Below are 15,634 nucleotides of genomic sequence, written 5' to 3' on the forward strand. Positions count from 1 at the left end.
GCAGGTTTTCCTAAAGATTTGGGTCAGGAGGTTAGCTGAATTCTGTTATTACTGATGTGTTTTTTATGAATAGAGACACTGTTTATCCTTGAGTGCCAGGGTTATGGTTTTCAAGTTTTTAAACCTTGTACGCAAGTCACCTGGTGAGATGGGCAGTCATATAAATAAATAATAACCTGCACATAACCCTAAAATCTCTTCTTCAGTCTCCAAAGATTCTTACACCAAAACACAGCTTCCTAGAGCGTATTCCACATATTTAAAGTCAGGATAGGCTTCATCCATTTTTTTAAAAGACCTGCACTGCAGTGCTTGGAAACAATGCAGTAAACACATTTGGTTGTGTAGTTGTGTACTTCCACAATAAAGGATATGTGGCAAGACTTTTTTGAGTAACACATACTGTTCATGACATGTCTACCAAAGTAAAGATTTCATAGGAATTTAATACTTGGCTTCCGCTACCTTAGAACAACTTTAGTATTAGTATTAGATATATGCATATATGTGCGTGCAAGTATCACATACATACAAACATGTTTATCTTAATCTCTATTCTAGACTTTTGACTAAGGGCAACACTGGAACCTTTCATGCAATATTTTTACAAAAACAAAATGCAGATTTATTAACAAATATTTTGGATTACAAAATGTGGGTTTGTGTTTCAAAAACAGGAACTGTTTCTTGTAATAAACTCAAAATAGAATCTTAAAAGTCCACAGAAATATAAGCATCTGCAGAGAAGAGCTTGCTTTGTCAGAAGAACAAGTAAAACCTGTATTTGTTCAGTTACTGCTGAAGCTGCAATGAGGTCAAATAGAACTGAGAAAAAAGGGAACAGCAAGCATTTATGAAAACCTCTCAGTTCTGATATGGTGAATCAGCAGGACATCAAGAATTAATGCCAAATGTGAAAGCCGTTTTACTTCAAATTCAAGTGCCAGTATGGTCTTTTAATAACTTGATATGAAAAATCTCTTTTTCTCTATGACTGAATTAACCTTGTCAATAAACATTAATAAACATTAAAACATTAAACAATACCCTTGAGAGATCTTTAATCTTTATTATTATTTAAACCCTTGGTATCATGATGATCAGCTGCCCTCAGATATTAGTATCTCTTTGAGGGGAAATATAGATTAACTTCCAATTTATCTTCTGAATGCTAATCTTTGGCACTAGCTATATAAAATATCCTTGCAAGAAAATAAATATTAGTGTCTGTCATGTTTAGTTTTCCACCCATCCATAAGGTCAACCACAAAGGAAAATGCACATCTTGACAAGCAATGAAGAATACATTTGGCAAAACATAATTTAGAGTTGGAGACTAATAAGGAAGCTGTAACACAAATAGCTTCAACGTGATAGGAAACTGATATTCATATGAATGTTTATTAGTAAAACCAATCAATTTGTTAAATTGGATTCTTAGTCAAACTTTGAATTTATCTACATTATAAAAACCACTACAAAAGACCTGATCTGCCTAAGCAACATATTTTCTGTATCTTTCTACATTGCAGTAAAATCTAATATACAGATAGGGAGCCTGTAGACTTAAAATGTCTTTACGCAGGAATCATACCATACAATTGTTGCTTGTTTTTTTAAGGATTTCAAAATTTGTGGCATGCAACAAAATGGGCTAAAAGTGAAGCCAGCCCTGCCATTCTGACATTTTAAATCTCACAATTCATTGGACAATTATTTCCTTGCTACTTATTAATTACAGCATTCAGCTTTTATTGACAGACCTAAAGCTATGCTTTTATTTTGTTTCTTTCCTTTCCCCCCCTCCCGTAAATAAGGCAATATTCCCTTAAAGATGGTCCACACTTAGGACTATTCAGACCAGCAATTCTGTAGCTAAGCAAAACATGTGTATGATTGAGTAATAATGTTATTTCCCGTTTGGTCATTAAGCAATTCACCATGGGTTATTAAGCAAGACATCACATGACCATGACATGAGATTTTTACTGCCAGCTTCTCCATTGACTCTGCTTGTAGTAAAGTGCACAAATAGCAATCAAATTACCATGGGACACTGTCACAGTCATACATGTGAGGATTGATTGCAAAAAGTACTTTTTCAGTACCAAAACTTCGAACAATCACTAAACAGAGTACTAATTAAGCAAGGTATACCTATAATACAATCCCACAATCAGTCCTATATGACCAATCCAACAAATTTGGAAAGTATCTACTGTACTTCCAACTAGAATATAATCAGCCATATATCCTCAGAAAAGCAAAAAAATAAAAAGAGAAAACAAGCAGAAACAAACTAGATAATCCTAACTTTGTCACTGTTCAATTATTCTATACATAACTTTTTTTAAAATCTCTTAAGAAAAGACCCTTTATGGAAGACTTATAAAAAAGGAGAAGAGGTTATGGCAACAGTCCCTAGATTCTATATCTGTAGTGACATCATAAGCCATTCACTTCATTCTGAACATCTATCATTAAGCATCACCCCACAACTGTCTTTCCAAAGCAATCAAGAGCTTCAGATACTTTTATTCTGCATGCTATCTTACATTTCTAACATAGTTCTCTCTATAAGCTCTCAGATATACGAACCATCTGAGTTCAGTAAGCCACGGTTTTGTGCCAACTGAGTTCTGAGAATATTTTATTTAGCATCTATTATCTTCTGTAAATTATATTTCTAAAAGGTTTGTGGCTATTTTGAGGATTGCTTATTTTGTCTACATTTTTTTCCTAAGTCTGTCAGTGGGCATTTAAGAGCACAAGGCAGTTTGACACTTTAGCCCCACCTTCTGGGAACATAGAAGAATGAAACAGAAATAATGATCCGTTTCTAAGGTCTCTTATGAAGGATAACTATACTGCAGACACATGTTTGATACTGTTTGAGGAAAGCCATGAAATCCCACTGTACCTTGTTGGATTAGTGCAAAAGAAAAAAAATATCTGAAACCAGGGATTCCTAGTCACTGTGGTGGTAGGGAAAGCAACAATGATCCAACACTTAGCCCATCCATGCTATTATCATGTGGATCTTCTTCCTAGACCTAGTTTAAATATAGACACTTAGACTACATAGTGTTAGGATACTACAGGTGAAAAATTCAAACAGTAACTGAAATGCCCTGTGTACTATGTACTGACATGATTCTCCAAGACAGACCTAATGACCTTCAAGAACTAATTTTACACGTTGAAAACATTTTGTTCTCCAAATGACAAAACTCACCCATGATCTGTTTCTTTTAATACCAAACTCAGCAGAATTTCTACAGGAAACTACAACCACTTTTATACCGAGCTCTGTTTCTACACTCATAGGCCCCTGAACGTTCAAGGCAAGGTTTTAAAGATTGAAGTACAAAACCTGGATACACTATTAGCAACTGAGAATTGCCTATGGTAACTCTGCCTCAGCTACTCTCTCTAGACCAGTGGTTCTCAACCTGTGGGTCACGACCTTTTTGGGGGTCGAACGACCCTTTCACAGGTGTCGCCTAAGACCATCGGAAAACACATATTTCCAATGGTCTTAGGAACCGAGACACCGCTCCGCATGGCCTCCTCCGCCATTTGCAGAGAGACAGAGAGGCACTTTCGCTTCCCTTCTCTCTCTCTCAGGTGGACTTACCTCCTGCAGGGCTCCTGATTGGCCCTGCGCCCAGGTGCCCCACCCCCGGGGAGAAGTGTAGCCAGGGCCTCGTGGCCTTGGAGCTGCCTGGGGAAGCCCCAGGATCCCTGCTGGGAGCGGCCCGCTGGAGGCTCCGTTGAGCGGGCCAGCCCTCCTGCAAGCCGCGGCCCAAGGGAGACCAGCCCCTGCGATCCCCAGCTAGCCCGACCATTGGACCCGCTGGCCGGGAAGGCACACTGGAGTCCAGGCTGCCGGGAAGGAAGAAGGAGATACAGCAAAGGTAGAAGAGGAGAGCCGCCTCCTGGGGCCCGGCACTGATGGCGTCTTTCTTGCCCTCCTCTTCCTCCTCCCCTTCTTCCTCCTGCTGCCCCCAAGGCGGCTCGGGAGGGTGCTGGGGCAAGAGGGGTGCCTGGGGAGGGGAGTAGCCAAGCTGGCAGAGCGGCTGGCAGGGGCCGCACAGCACCAGCCCCCACCGCGGCTCCATCAGATGGGTGGAGAGCGAGGCCGAGCAGCGTGGAGTCCTGGATGGGGCGGTGGCAGCGGTTTCCTCGCCCTCCTCCTCTCCTTCTTCCTCCTGGTGCCCCCGAGCAGCTTGGGCAAATGCCGGAGCAAGAGGGGTACCTGGGGGGGAGCAGCCGGGCTGGCAGAGGGCTGGCAGGCCACGCGACACCAGCCCCCACCGCAGCTCCATCGATGGACGGAGGACGAGCAGCGCGGAGTCCCGGCTGGGATGACTGCTTCCTCTCCTTCCTCCTGCTGCCTCCACCGCAGCTCCATCAATGGGCGGAGGGCAAGGCCGGGCAGTGTGGAGTCCCAGCGGGGGCAGTGGGGACCCCCGACGATGCTGCCGTGCCACCACCGCTGCCTCCCGTCTGCTCCCCCTCCCCGCCCGTTTGGTTGAGGACACAACGGGGTGGTGGCCAGGGGCAGTGGTGAGGAACCCCAACGATGCTGCCGTGCTGCCGCCGCCAGAGCCACTGCCTCCCGTCCTGCTCCCCCTCCCCGCTTGTTCAGCTGAACGGAGACCCCTGACGATGCTGCCGTAAGAGAGAGAAGGAAAGAGAGAAACAGAGGAAAAGAGAGAGGAAAGAAAGAGAGGAAAGAAAGAGAAAGAGGGGGAGAGGAAAGAGAGAAAGAGGAGAGAGAGAAAGAGAAAAAGAGAGGAAAGAGGGAAAAAGAGAGGAAAGAGGGAGAGAGAAAGAGAGAGGAAAGAAAGAGGAAAGAGAAAGAGAAGAAAGAGAAGAGGGAGGAAAGAGAGAAAGAGAAAGAGGAGACAGAGAGGAGAGAGGAAAGAGAAAGAGAAGAAAGAGAAAGAGAGAGGAAAGATAGGAAAGAGAGAGAGAAAAAAAGAAAGAGAAAGAGGGAGAGGAATGGCGCTTCTTTAACCAGGCTGGGCGGAGCGGCCTTCCTGCCCCCCCCTCCCCGGCCAGCTGGATGGGGGGTTGGGGGTCACCACAACATGAGGAACTGTATTAAAGGGTCGTGGCATTAGGAAGATTGAGAACCACTGCTCTAGACATATGCAAAAAGAAGAACCATGCACAGATCATGGCCACTGGTACTTGATGTCATATGAGCCCTACAGGAATTTCCTTGATCAACTCTTACACTTCTGACCACACATCTGAAAAATCCACCATTGACCACTCCTATACATTCCTAAATATTAGACTAGATAACATCTAAAATTTATTGCATCAAGAATTACTGGGAGCTTCTGCTTTGCTCCTTCAAATTCTACATCAAAATTATTATTTATTTGATTTATATCCACCTTAACTATCTTAGTTACCTTCAGGATAGACAAGTTAAAAATATCAACGTAAATAAAATCTAATAAAAGCAATTACAACCAACTATTAGCTTATTCCGATGAACAAGGATGCTAGCTGGCTAGGAATACTTTTCTTAACCACAGTAATATTTGGTACTGAGAACATCACCTAAGGGAAGTACATTCCATAGTAAAAAGCAAACAGGAAAACTTTTAAGAGAGCCTTTTTGGCTGATCTTAATGTCAAGAACACTTCAACAGTGAGGGAGATAGTTCCTGAAATTGTCAGATCATAAGCTATTTAAACACAAAACCAAATCTTCTGAGGCTTACCAAGCTAAAGAAACTTTTAGTGTTGATGAAAGGTATTGCAAATGAAGAGACAAGAAATGAGCTTTGTGCAAAAGGACCTCCCTAGCTGCAGGAACAACCTGCAAAATGAGTCAGGACTATCTTGCAGTCTGGATGCTTTCCAAATGACAACTGCTAAGATTCTTCATAAGGAAACTAGTAATTAAAAGGTTAAATTAGCACTGACATTGTATTTATTCATACATATATACATGTATATAAACGTATATACACCCTCTCTAAATATCCTGACTTTATAAGCACACAGGTATTTTCAGCATATGTTGATGTCTCTACATAAACAAACAGAAAGGTCTTACAGAATGAATGAACGTTTCATTTTGTCTAGGCTTCAAAATGTCAGATGGCTTCATTTCAAGATGTTTCACAAATACTCCAATTCATAAAGCAGACACACTGCGAAGTAAAGACTTACCTTTAAATAAGATCCATAATATTTGGTGACATATGGACTGTCACACTGACTGAGAACTGTTATTTCTTGCTGTATATCTTCTATTTCATCTTCAGCTTCTTCAAGATCAATAATTTTTATAGCAACAACTTTCTGTGTTCGATTGTCAATGCCTTTAAAAACTTCACCAAATGAACCTTTGCCAATCTTCTCCAGTTTTGTAAAGAGTTCTTCTGGATCTGCCTTCAAATTCTGGAAGAAATATTTAAATGAACATAATAAATAAAGTTGAGGTTATTGAATTCTAGATTGTTCCACTTAGAATGGAAGAAATTCCAGAAACAAGAAATATAAAGGACTCAAAACAATGGACCCATGAAAAATAAAGCAGAAGTAGAAAAAAATAGATTTGCTTTTTAAAAATTATGGGATCATTATATTTGGGGGTTTGCAAAACTGAAGGACTTCAGAAAACAACCAGGATGTTGGTTAAAAACAAAACAAAATTAGAAGGGGACGTGAGAGACAAAGGTAAAGATTCTATCTCCGCAATTATTTCGAAGACTGAGCTTTACATGATTTATTTATTAAATGTTTGCCACCTATCTCACCAATTTAAAATTCGACCTACAAACACAATAGTATAATTTCACTTCTTTTTTCAATAAGCATCTGAAATTACAACAAAAATGCAGTTTCACACTATGGGGTCTATTATTAAATGTACTAGTGCTGTAATTGGTCTTTTTATTATAAATAAAAGGGAGCGGGTTGATCACAGCCAAGTGTAACTTAAAAATTCCACAAAGTTAATACCATTATTGAAGTTCCATTATTTAACATTAAAACACCATCCATATTTGGAAGGGTTACAAATCTTCATAGGTAACAGCCATAAATTGAAATAGTGGATTTTTTAAAATAAGAACCAAGGATTAGGAAAGCAGTTCAAAGAAAAATAACAAGCAATCCTCACACTCCAGCAGCCTGCCACTGTGACTTCCACAGAATTGATCCACATCACCAGCTACTGGAAGATGTATTTTAATTAGTCTGTTTTTGTTTTCAATATTTTTGCAAAAGCACAGAATGAATATATTTGATTTATAATAAAAAAAGTATGTAAGGATGCTACTTATTATCATATCTGGTGGTCGTGCAAAAATATAAAAGCTTTTTGGATTAAGATATGGTGGAATATTCAAAGAATTTTTAGAAGGAAGGTAAAATTTACCCCACAATTGTTCTTGTTAGGTATTGTTATTGATTGTGATACTAAAGAGACCATATTGATGTTAAATTTAATTACAGCCGCAAGGTTGTTAGTAGGACAATGTTGGAAGAAGGAATCTTTGCCTACTTTGCAAGAGTGGTTTCTTAAAGTTTCTTATTTGGCAGAAATGGCAAAGATTTCGGCTTTTTTGAAGGATCAATCGCAAGTGAAGTATTTTGTGGTATGGAAAAAATGGATAGATTTTATACAATATAAGTTGGATATAAAAAAATATTATTTAGTTTTTCAATAACTTATATTTAAAATTTAAAATATTTTATAGACTTTATTCTTTTTTTATTTTTATTTTTTATTTTTATTATATTTTCTTTTATCTTTTTTCTTTTTTTATTCTTTTTTCTTTAAAGCATTTTTCTTTTGGTATTTATGTTTTTCTATACATATATTATTGTTAATTATTTTATAATTTGTTCAATTAATGTACTTAGATTTATTCATGGTTTATATCTTTTTTAAGATTTTTTGAAGAAATTTTAATTAAGCCTATATTCAGCTCTGGGAAGGTCGGGGGAGGGAATGGGAGGGTTGGGGAGGTTTGGGGAAGGGTTGTTTTGTTTTTGTAAAATTTTAAAAAATTTTCAATAAAAAAAAAAGTATCTAAGCAGTTTAACTCTAGTTTACTTTGGCTGATGTCAAGAAAATTTAAGCAGGATTGAATCACCAAGAGGAACCCTATGGGTTCCATGGTTGAAACTAAAAAAAAAAAAAAAACACCACTTCCTGGAAGCAGCAGTGCTAAACCATTATTGTCATACTCATGAAATCAGCAAGAATCAGTTCACACACCAAGAAAGTCTTTTCCTTCTATGGTTTTGTGCCATAAGCCTTTTGGAGAAAAGTCTGGATCTATTCTCAGAAAAATGTATTTAAATGCAAAGATCTAGGTATTATTAGGACAGGAAGACCTGGAGAAACATTGTCCATGGGGTCGCAATGGGTCGGACACGACTTTGCAATTAACAACAAGGTATTATTACAAAGAAAACCACCAAACACTCATTGCAAATATGTAATACAGAAATATATGTGTTTCAAAGCAATATCATAATGATTATAGTTTATAGTTAGATTTATGTTAATGAATATTTTTGGAGTTTAGCGGTCATAAATTCCTTTTTCTTGAATACATTATTGAAGGAAAAGTTAAATTTCAGTCAGTTTGGTCAAAATAATTTAATCAATCTTTTTTCTACCCACGTACGGAGAAACCCTCAGACTTAAGAAATCCAAGTTTGTGTCACACACTACGTGCAATTATAAGTAGTTCTCAACTTACAACTGTCCGTTTAGTGACCATTCAAAGTTACAGAACTCCAAAAAGTGACATATGACCATTTTTCACATTATGTCCACCACAGCATTCCATAGTCACGTGATCAAAATTCAAGACACTTGGCAACTAACTCATGTTTATGACTGTTACAGTGTCCTAGGGTCATGTGATCACCTTTTGCAACCTTTTGACAAGCAAAGTCAATGAGGAAGCCAGATTCACTTAACAACTTTCTTACTAACTTAACAGCTGCATTGATTCTCTTAACTGTGGCAAGAAAGGTCATAATATGGGGCAAAACTCACTTAAGAAATTTGTCACTTAATATCAGAAATGTTGGGCTCAATCGTAAATCGAGGACTACCTCTACAATTATGCACAGCGCAAATCACAGTTGGCCAATTGGCACCTGCATAGGGAGGTGGGTAATTTTATTTTTTCCATAAAGATAGTCCCCAACTTACAACCACAAATGGGATTGGCATTTGCATCCCTAACTGATATGATCATAAAGCAAAATGTCATGTGACTTGGAAACTGCAATTCCAGTCCTGGGTCCAAAAAGGAGCCAGCAAAAGCAATGAGGCAAAGCAAAAGTGGGTGTGCGGAACGGGAGAAAAGGCAGCTGGGTGAATGAATGCTTGCTGGTGCTTCCTGGGTACTGAGGCTTAGTGCTAAATGGGGCAGTCTGGGTTGGCCATGACTTCCGGGGGCTGCTGTGGCGTTGCACTGTGCTGTGACTTAGGTGGTTCTTGCAGCCCTAAAGCCAAATGGTTGAGTCTGCATGCAAAGCAGGGTGCAGAGTGCAGGTGGCTAAAAGAGCAGAAATGGGGAGGGGATAGGCTGGTGGGGGGAGCTGAAGTGCAAGTGGGCTGCCAAGCACCCAAATTTTGATTACCTGACTGAAAACCCTTCAACTTCGGAGATGGGTCATAAGTTGATTATTTTTTTGCAGTGCTATCGTAACTTTGAACAGTCACTTAACAAACAGTTGTTAAGTCAAGGATTATCTGTATTGCTAAACAATGACCTAACCCAGGTTGGAGGCATCATGTATAGCAGGCATGTCAAACTGCTGGCCCATGGGCCGGATGCGTCACACCAAAACCGCGCCCACCCCATTGCCGGCAATGGGGAAAAATCATGTGTGACGTCGCGAGTTTGACATCCCTGATGTATAGGATGAAGAAAGACTAACTCATCTCTCAGACCCTAAACTCTCTTATACACCATGAAGAAGGAAAAGCTCAGTACAGGTAGTCCTTGACTTACAGCAGTTCATTTAGTGACCGTTCAAAGTTACCATGGCACTGAAAAAGTGACTTATGATCATTTTTCACACTTACGACCGTTGCAGCATCCCCATGGTCACGTGATCAAAATTCAGATCCTTGGCAACTGGTTCATATTTAGGACGGTTGTAGCGTCCTGGGGTCATGTGATCAGCTTTTGTGACCGTCTGACAAGCAAAGTCAATGGGAATCCAGATTCACCTAACAACCATATTATTAACAAATATGATGATTCACTTAACAACTGTGGCAAGAAAAGTCGTAAAATGGGGCAAAACTCATTTAACAAATGTTTCACTTAGCAACATAAATTTTGGGCTCAATTATGGCCGGAACTCGAGGACTACCTGTACTGTCAGAGGCATGGCCCCACTTAGTGATTATTTCTAATCTCATTTCTTTGGAGAATAAATGTCTACTTAAGCATAAGCATCAATTCAAGTTTAGACAACAATCTGTCTCACAGGCTGTGGAGAAGAATGCTGGGAATTCGTCCTGAGAGCCAAAGGTTTTCCAATTTGTCTTACATTAATCTGTTAGACTGAACACTGAAACAGGTGGTAAGGAAACAAAGTGCAACGGAAAATGGAAAACTGATAAAGCATGAAGATGATATTGAAATTGTGGCTTTGAACAGTTAGCAAGTAATTTATAACCATACTGCATGAAAGACTATTCAGGATATAAAATTCCTTGTCCAATAGGCTTTTTGGTGCTAATCCTGATGGATATACACAAAAATCCAACATGCCAAATATAAATATAATGCTTTGATTGAATTGACCATCTATGTCAGGGCTTTTCAACCTTTTCAACCATTGCACCACTTTTAGGATATAGCAACGTCCGAGTACCACAAGTTGCCTAGCAAGGTGTCAAAAACTTGATGACCAAAAAAAAAAAAAAAAAAAAGGAAAAAAGTGATAAAGTACAGATAGTCCTCAACTTACAACAGTTCGCTTCGTTCACTGAAAAAAGTGCCCCCCAAGCCACAGCCGAGCAAGACACCTTCCTGCTGTCCGAAGTTTTCATTGTTATGAACATTTCTGTTGAGAATTGGCAGCAGGGATGGGATGGGGTGTGTTTGGTTTTTATTCTCCCCGTCTGCTGGGTGGTTGCAGGTTTTGGACACTTCACATGACCCTGGGACACTGTAACCGTCATAAATATGAATCAGTTGCCAAGCATCTGAATGTAAATCAGAACACCCTGGAGATGCTTCAACATTCCAGCTGATCAGCGCTTCTTCTGGGCTCAGGAGAAGCATCAGGATCAGTGCTGCTTTCCAGCTGATTGGTGCCTCTTCAGGGCTCAGCAGAAGCACCAGGATCAGCGCCGAGCTCCAGGTGGAGCCTGGCACTGATCCTGGCATTTCCAATGAGCCCTGACAGCCCAAAAGAAGTGCCGATCAGCTGGAAAGCGGCACTGATCCTGGCGTTTCCGCTGAGCCCTGACAGCCCTGCAGCTCCAGCCATCTCTCGCTCAGGCTTGTGCGGTGCTGCCACCGGTTCAGCTCATTCCCCTCCCCCGCTACCACTTTTCTAGGATGGTCATGTATCACCTGCCAGGTGCAAATGTACCACAGGTGGTACCCGTACCACTGGTTGAAAAGCCCTGATCTATGTGTGCGTGTGTATGTGTATGTATGTGTGTGTAGGACAAGATAATGATGGTGATGGTGACATCTAAATTCCTAAATTTCCTCTATCATGGATTTCAAGGTAATATACACACAGAACCAGATAGTTTCAGCAAAGTTCCTGTATTTTTAACTTGCTCTTTGATTAATCCTATTTAAAAGTAAATCCTATTTTAATATATTAAAAACCCAAATTAATTAAGCAGCAACCACACATTGGAAAGTCCCCAGCAACTGAATAGTTTGTTCCCTTTCCTCAAGACAACTGGAACACAAAATGATTCACCTCAATCCAACAAAATGGTGTTGAAAGGAACGCAGAGAAAACCAGCATGCAAACCCTATATTCCCAGGCACAAGAGCTACACAAAGCATTTTAAAGAGGCGTTTCCCAGAGTATTTTAAAATAAAGTAAGGATCTCTCTTTGGTACATTAAACTAGCTACATCTTTTGCAAAGCTCACCTGTCCTCAACCATCTCAATGTGTGTGTGTACAAGCAACATTTCCTGGTAATATCAGTGAAACTGTTACCTGCAAATGCACACACAGACAACTGGGGACAGATAACAATACATTTAAAGATTAGTGCTGTAATAAAATAACCAGATTCATTTTCTTTGGACAGGCAAGTCTTTTTACGAGTAGTAGTAACTTTTTACATTTTTTCTTTACCTAGAAATGCACAGAATCCTAGGGATGTATTGTTGAAATAGCAATAAAAATAAAAAAAATATACAGATACATATTCATCCCAGAGTGGAAGAGATAAATGAATAAAAAGGATACAGATTCACCTATCGCACTGATTTTGCCCTTTTTGTGCTTCCCGAAATGTGAGAAATTTTTACTGGGAAAAGTCACTTAACAGCCACTAAAATAAAGCCGCGGAATTAATTATCTATCTCCATTGTGTGGTCTTCGTGCTTGATTTTATTGTACTGACTGTTGACTTGTTTAAGAACTATATGGGTTGGCTTCACTGGGAGCCTCTGAAGTATGTAATTTTAATAAATAAGCAAACAATGTTGCTTTAACCAGTCTGATGTCCCCTCCAGGTATGCTCAACTAAAGTTTCTATCAACCTCAGGCACCATGGCCAATACATAAGTAGGACAGAAATTGCATTACAAAACACCTGGAAAACATTTGGAAATGATTACATAGCAAATTATTTTAGATGAACAAGAGGGAATATTTTCCAAAGGTTTTAATTGTGAGGACTTTTCTCCCTTAAGTTAACTAATATAAGAAATGTAGGCTAGGAAGTTTTGAAGAATTGGTAGTTTCAATTTAAGATATGCAAAGCATTGTTAAAAATAAAATACATCTTAAGTTACAACAACACTGAAACTACTGATTTAGGACTATTTTTTTTTTCAATTATGACCCTTGCAGCATCCCCATGATCACGTGATCAAAATTTAGTCACTTGGCAACTAAATCATATTTATGATGATTGCAGTGGCCAGGGTGATGTGATCACCTTTTGCAATTTTCTGACAATGGGGAAACCAGATTCACTTAACAACTGTGTTACTAACTTAATAACTGCAGTGATTCATTTAACAACTGTGGCAAGAAATATCATAAAATGGGGCAAAACTCACTTTACAACTGTCTTGCTAGCAATGAAAATTTTGGGCTCAATTGTGGTCATAAGTCGAGAATTACGGTACCTATATAGAATATAGTTGCAAAAAATTAAGACAGTACATCTAAAATGTAAAATAAAAGGACTTACTATATGAAGATATTATGGAATGTTGAAAACTCTTTGAGAAATGATTTAAAAGAATTGAGATATAGATTTACAAATTGTACTGTGGAGGGTAGAAGACTAACAGGCAACCTATATGTAATTTTCTGATACAACTTGACTGGGTACAAGATTGATTCATTTAAAAAAGCATATTTAAATATATGTTTTAAATCCTTTTTAATGGTATGTTGGATAGGTTAAACTATGAATTACATTTTTATAAAATAAAAATGTCCTATTTTTACCGTTCATAATTCAACATCAGGGTAAATCTCACTTTCACCAACAATTATACCTATATGTCAAATCATGTAAACCATGTTGAATCCAGGTGATAACACAGAAATCCAACACTCCCCACAGAGGCTCCTGGAAATTAATCATAAATGTTTTTTGTACTATGATCCTGGATCCATCACTGTAGTGGACTCTAAGACAGCTTACCTGCCAGGCAAGAGCAATGTAAGTAGGCATAAATTATTTTGGCCCAGTTTGATTCATACATCTAAGATTCCTTGCCCAATTTAAAACAAAATAAAATTCCTTTGTTTTTGCTCCCTCTTTTGTGCTAGCTTGATTTGCATTATACACAATGCTGTAAGACATACATGTGTATATCAGATATACACAACCCTTGTTTATCAGAGCCCTCCAGTACAGGTTATTGGAGGAGGCAGCAGAGAATGAAAAATAACCAAAAGATAGGAGAAAACAGAAAACATGGAATCTTCATAACTTCTTAGTCAAACACTGATAAGATCTAACTTCAGGTTCTGATTAATGTCTTTAAAAAAGATGAAGAAAGTGACCTTTGAGAGGAACTATGAGAAAAATCAATGATCTGAGCAGAGGATCTGGACATATAACAAGCTTGAGGTCAGAGAAATTGGGTAATATTCTGGATACTATGCAGAGTCTGTTTGTTAATTGAGGAAAAATCTTTTTAACTGATGGTTCAACACTCGCCCTCCCCCTTCCATCTTTGATGAACTGGGCACAAGGTGAGGACTGTCTTCCTCTACAACCACATTTCAGAGCTCTGGAATTCACAGGCTTCCGAAAGTACACAGGTCATTGAGGATTTGAGTTATCAGGCCCAGCAAGTCCTAGAATTCAAATTTTTTTTAAAAAAAAGATACAGTACCCTGGAAGTACATTACATAGTGTTTTTTTCTAGCTACAGCTTCCCTATTACCATTCAATCTCTCTAATGTATATACACAGTACAAATACCACTTATAAAACATAGCCATCAAAGTAGAAGAGCCTGAAAAGATCCTTTTTTATTAGTGATTTTTCTTAACATGTACATTTTAAACTCTCTGCCCATCCCCAAAAATTACCTCAGGAATGCCATCCCAACGCCTTCCTACATCTTGATTTTGCTAACGAATACCAAGCAAAAGAGCAACTGAAGATACAAAGCGTCTAAAAGGGAGAGAGGGAGAGGAAGAAAGACAGAGGGAGGAGGGAGAGATGGGTCCCCAAATAACATCTGCGGTGTCCTCTAAATTCAGCTCCAAATGAGAAGCTGGGCACGTACACAAATGAGCAGCGCAGGACGCCCTGAAGGTCAACCCTTCTTCCAGCAGATCAAGAGGGATCTGCAAAGGTGGTCTGTTGGTTTTTTTTGCCAACCCCACACTTAGGCAGAGAGGCTCCCCGGGCAACTTAGTGGGCAAGAGAGGAGACGAGTGGGGTAACCCGCTCTCCTCGCCCTCCCTCGTTGCCAGGGGCGCAAATGGAAGAGTGGCCGCAGCCCCCGCCTCCCCTCTCCGCACGTGCCTCCCCCCCCGCCCGCCTTCCCCCGCCCTCTCCCCGCCTGCTGCCGGCGCCCGTTCCAGAGCTGCGACCCCCCGAGCGAGGAACCTCGTGCCAGCCCCCGACCAGATAGCCGCAGCGAGCCCCACCAACCCCTCCTCCCGCCAGGACCCCAGAGCAGCTTCAAGCAGGGGAAGCCAGGGAGGCGGGAAGAGAAGGCCGGTGTACGTGTATGTGTGTGTGTGTGGGGGGGGGGTGCTTACTCACCTGCATCCCCGGCAGGCCAGGCTGCTGGACAGGGGAGTGAGCCATGATGACGGAAGCGGCAGAAGCAGCGCTGCTCTTCTTCCTCCTCCTCCTCCTGCCCCCCCTTGCGCCCCCTCCCCCTTCCAGCAGCTCCAGGCAGGACCCGAAGGATTCACATCAGCCTCCACTCT

At 40.1% G+C, this 15,634-nt stretch overlaps 1 protein-coding gene across 5 annotated transcripts in view; it reads right to left on the reverse strand.

Annotated features, from left to right (window-relative positions):
* Window positions 1-15,634, reverse strand: part of STK24 (serine/threonine kinase 24) — a 78,694-nt gene extending 63,060 nt beyond the window's left edge. For 4 of the 5 annotated variants that reach the window (XR_005555830.1, XR_005555831.1, XR_005555829.1 and 1 more), the window contains exons 1-2: window positions 15,465-15,634; window positions 6,199-6,429 (exon numbers count right to left, since the gene is read on the reverse strand). Coding sequence is in view for 1 of the 5 variants with exons in the window: in XM_039335740.1 (XP_039191674.1) it covers window positions 6,199-6,429; window positions 15,465-15,509 (276 nt within the window). In the remaining 4 variants the exon portion in view is untranslated. The remainder of the gene's footprint in view (window positions 1-6,198; window positions 6,430-15,464) is intronic. The other variant, XM_039335740.1, reaches the window with a different exon arrangement.

This window comes from Crotalus tigris, unplaced genomic scaffold (assembly GCF_016545835.1).
Source record: "Crotalus tigris isolate CLP2741 ecotype Arizona unplaced genomic scaffold, ASM1654583v1 scf7180000017658.5313226, whole genome shotgun sequence".
Lineage (NCBI taxonomy): Eukaryota > Metazoa > Chordata > Lepidosauria > Squamata > Viperidae > Crotalus > Crotalus tigris.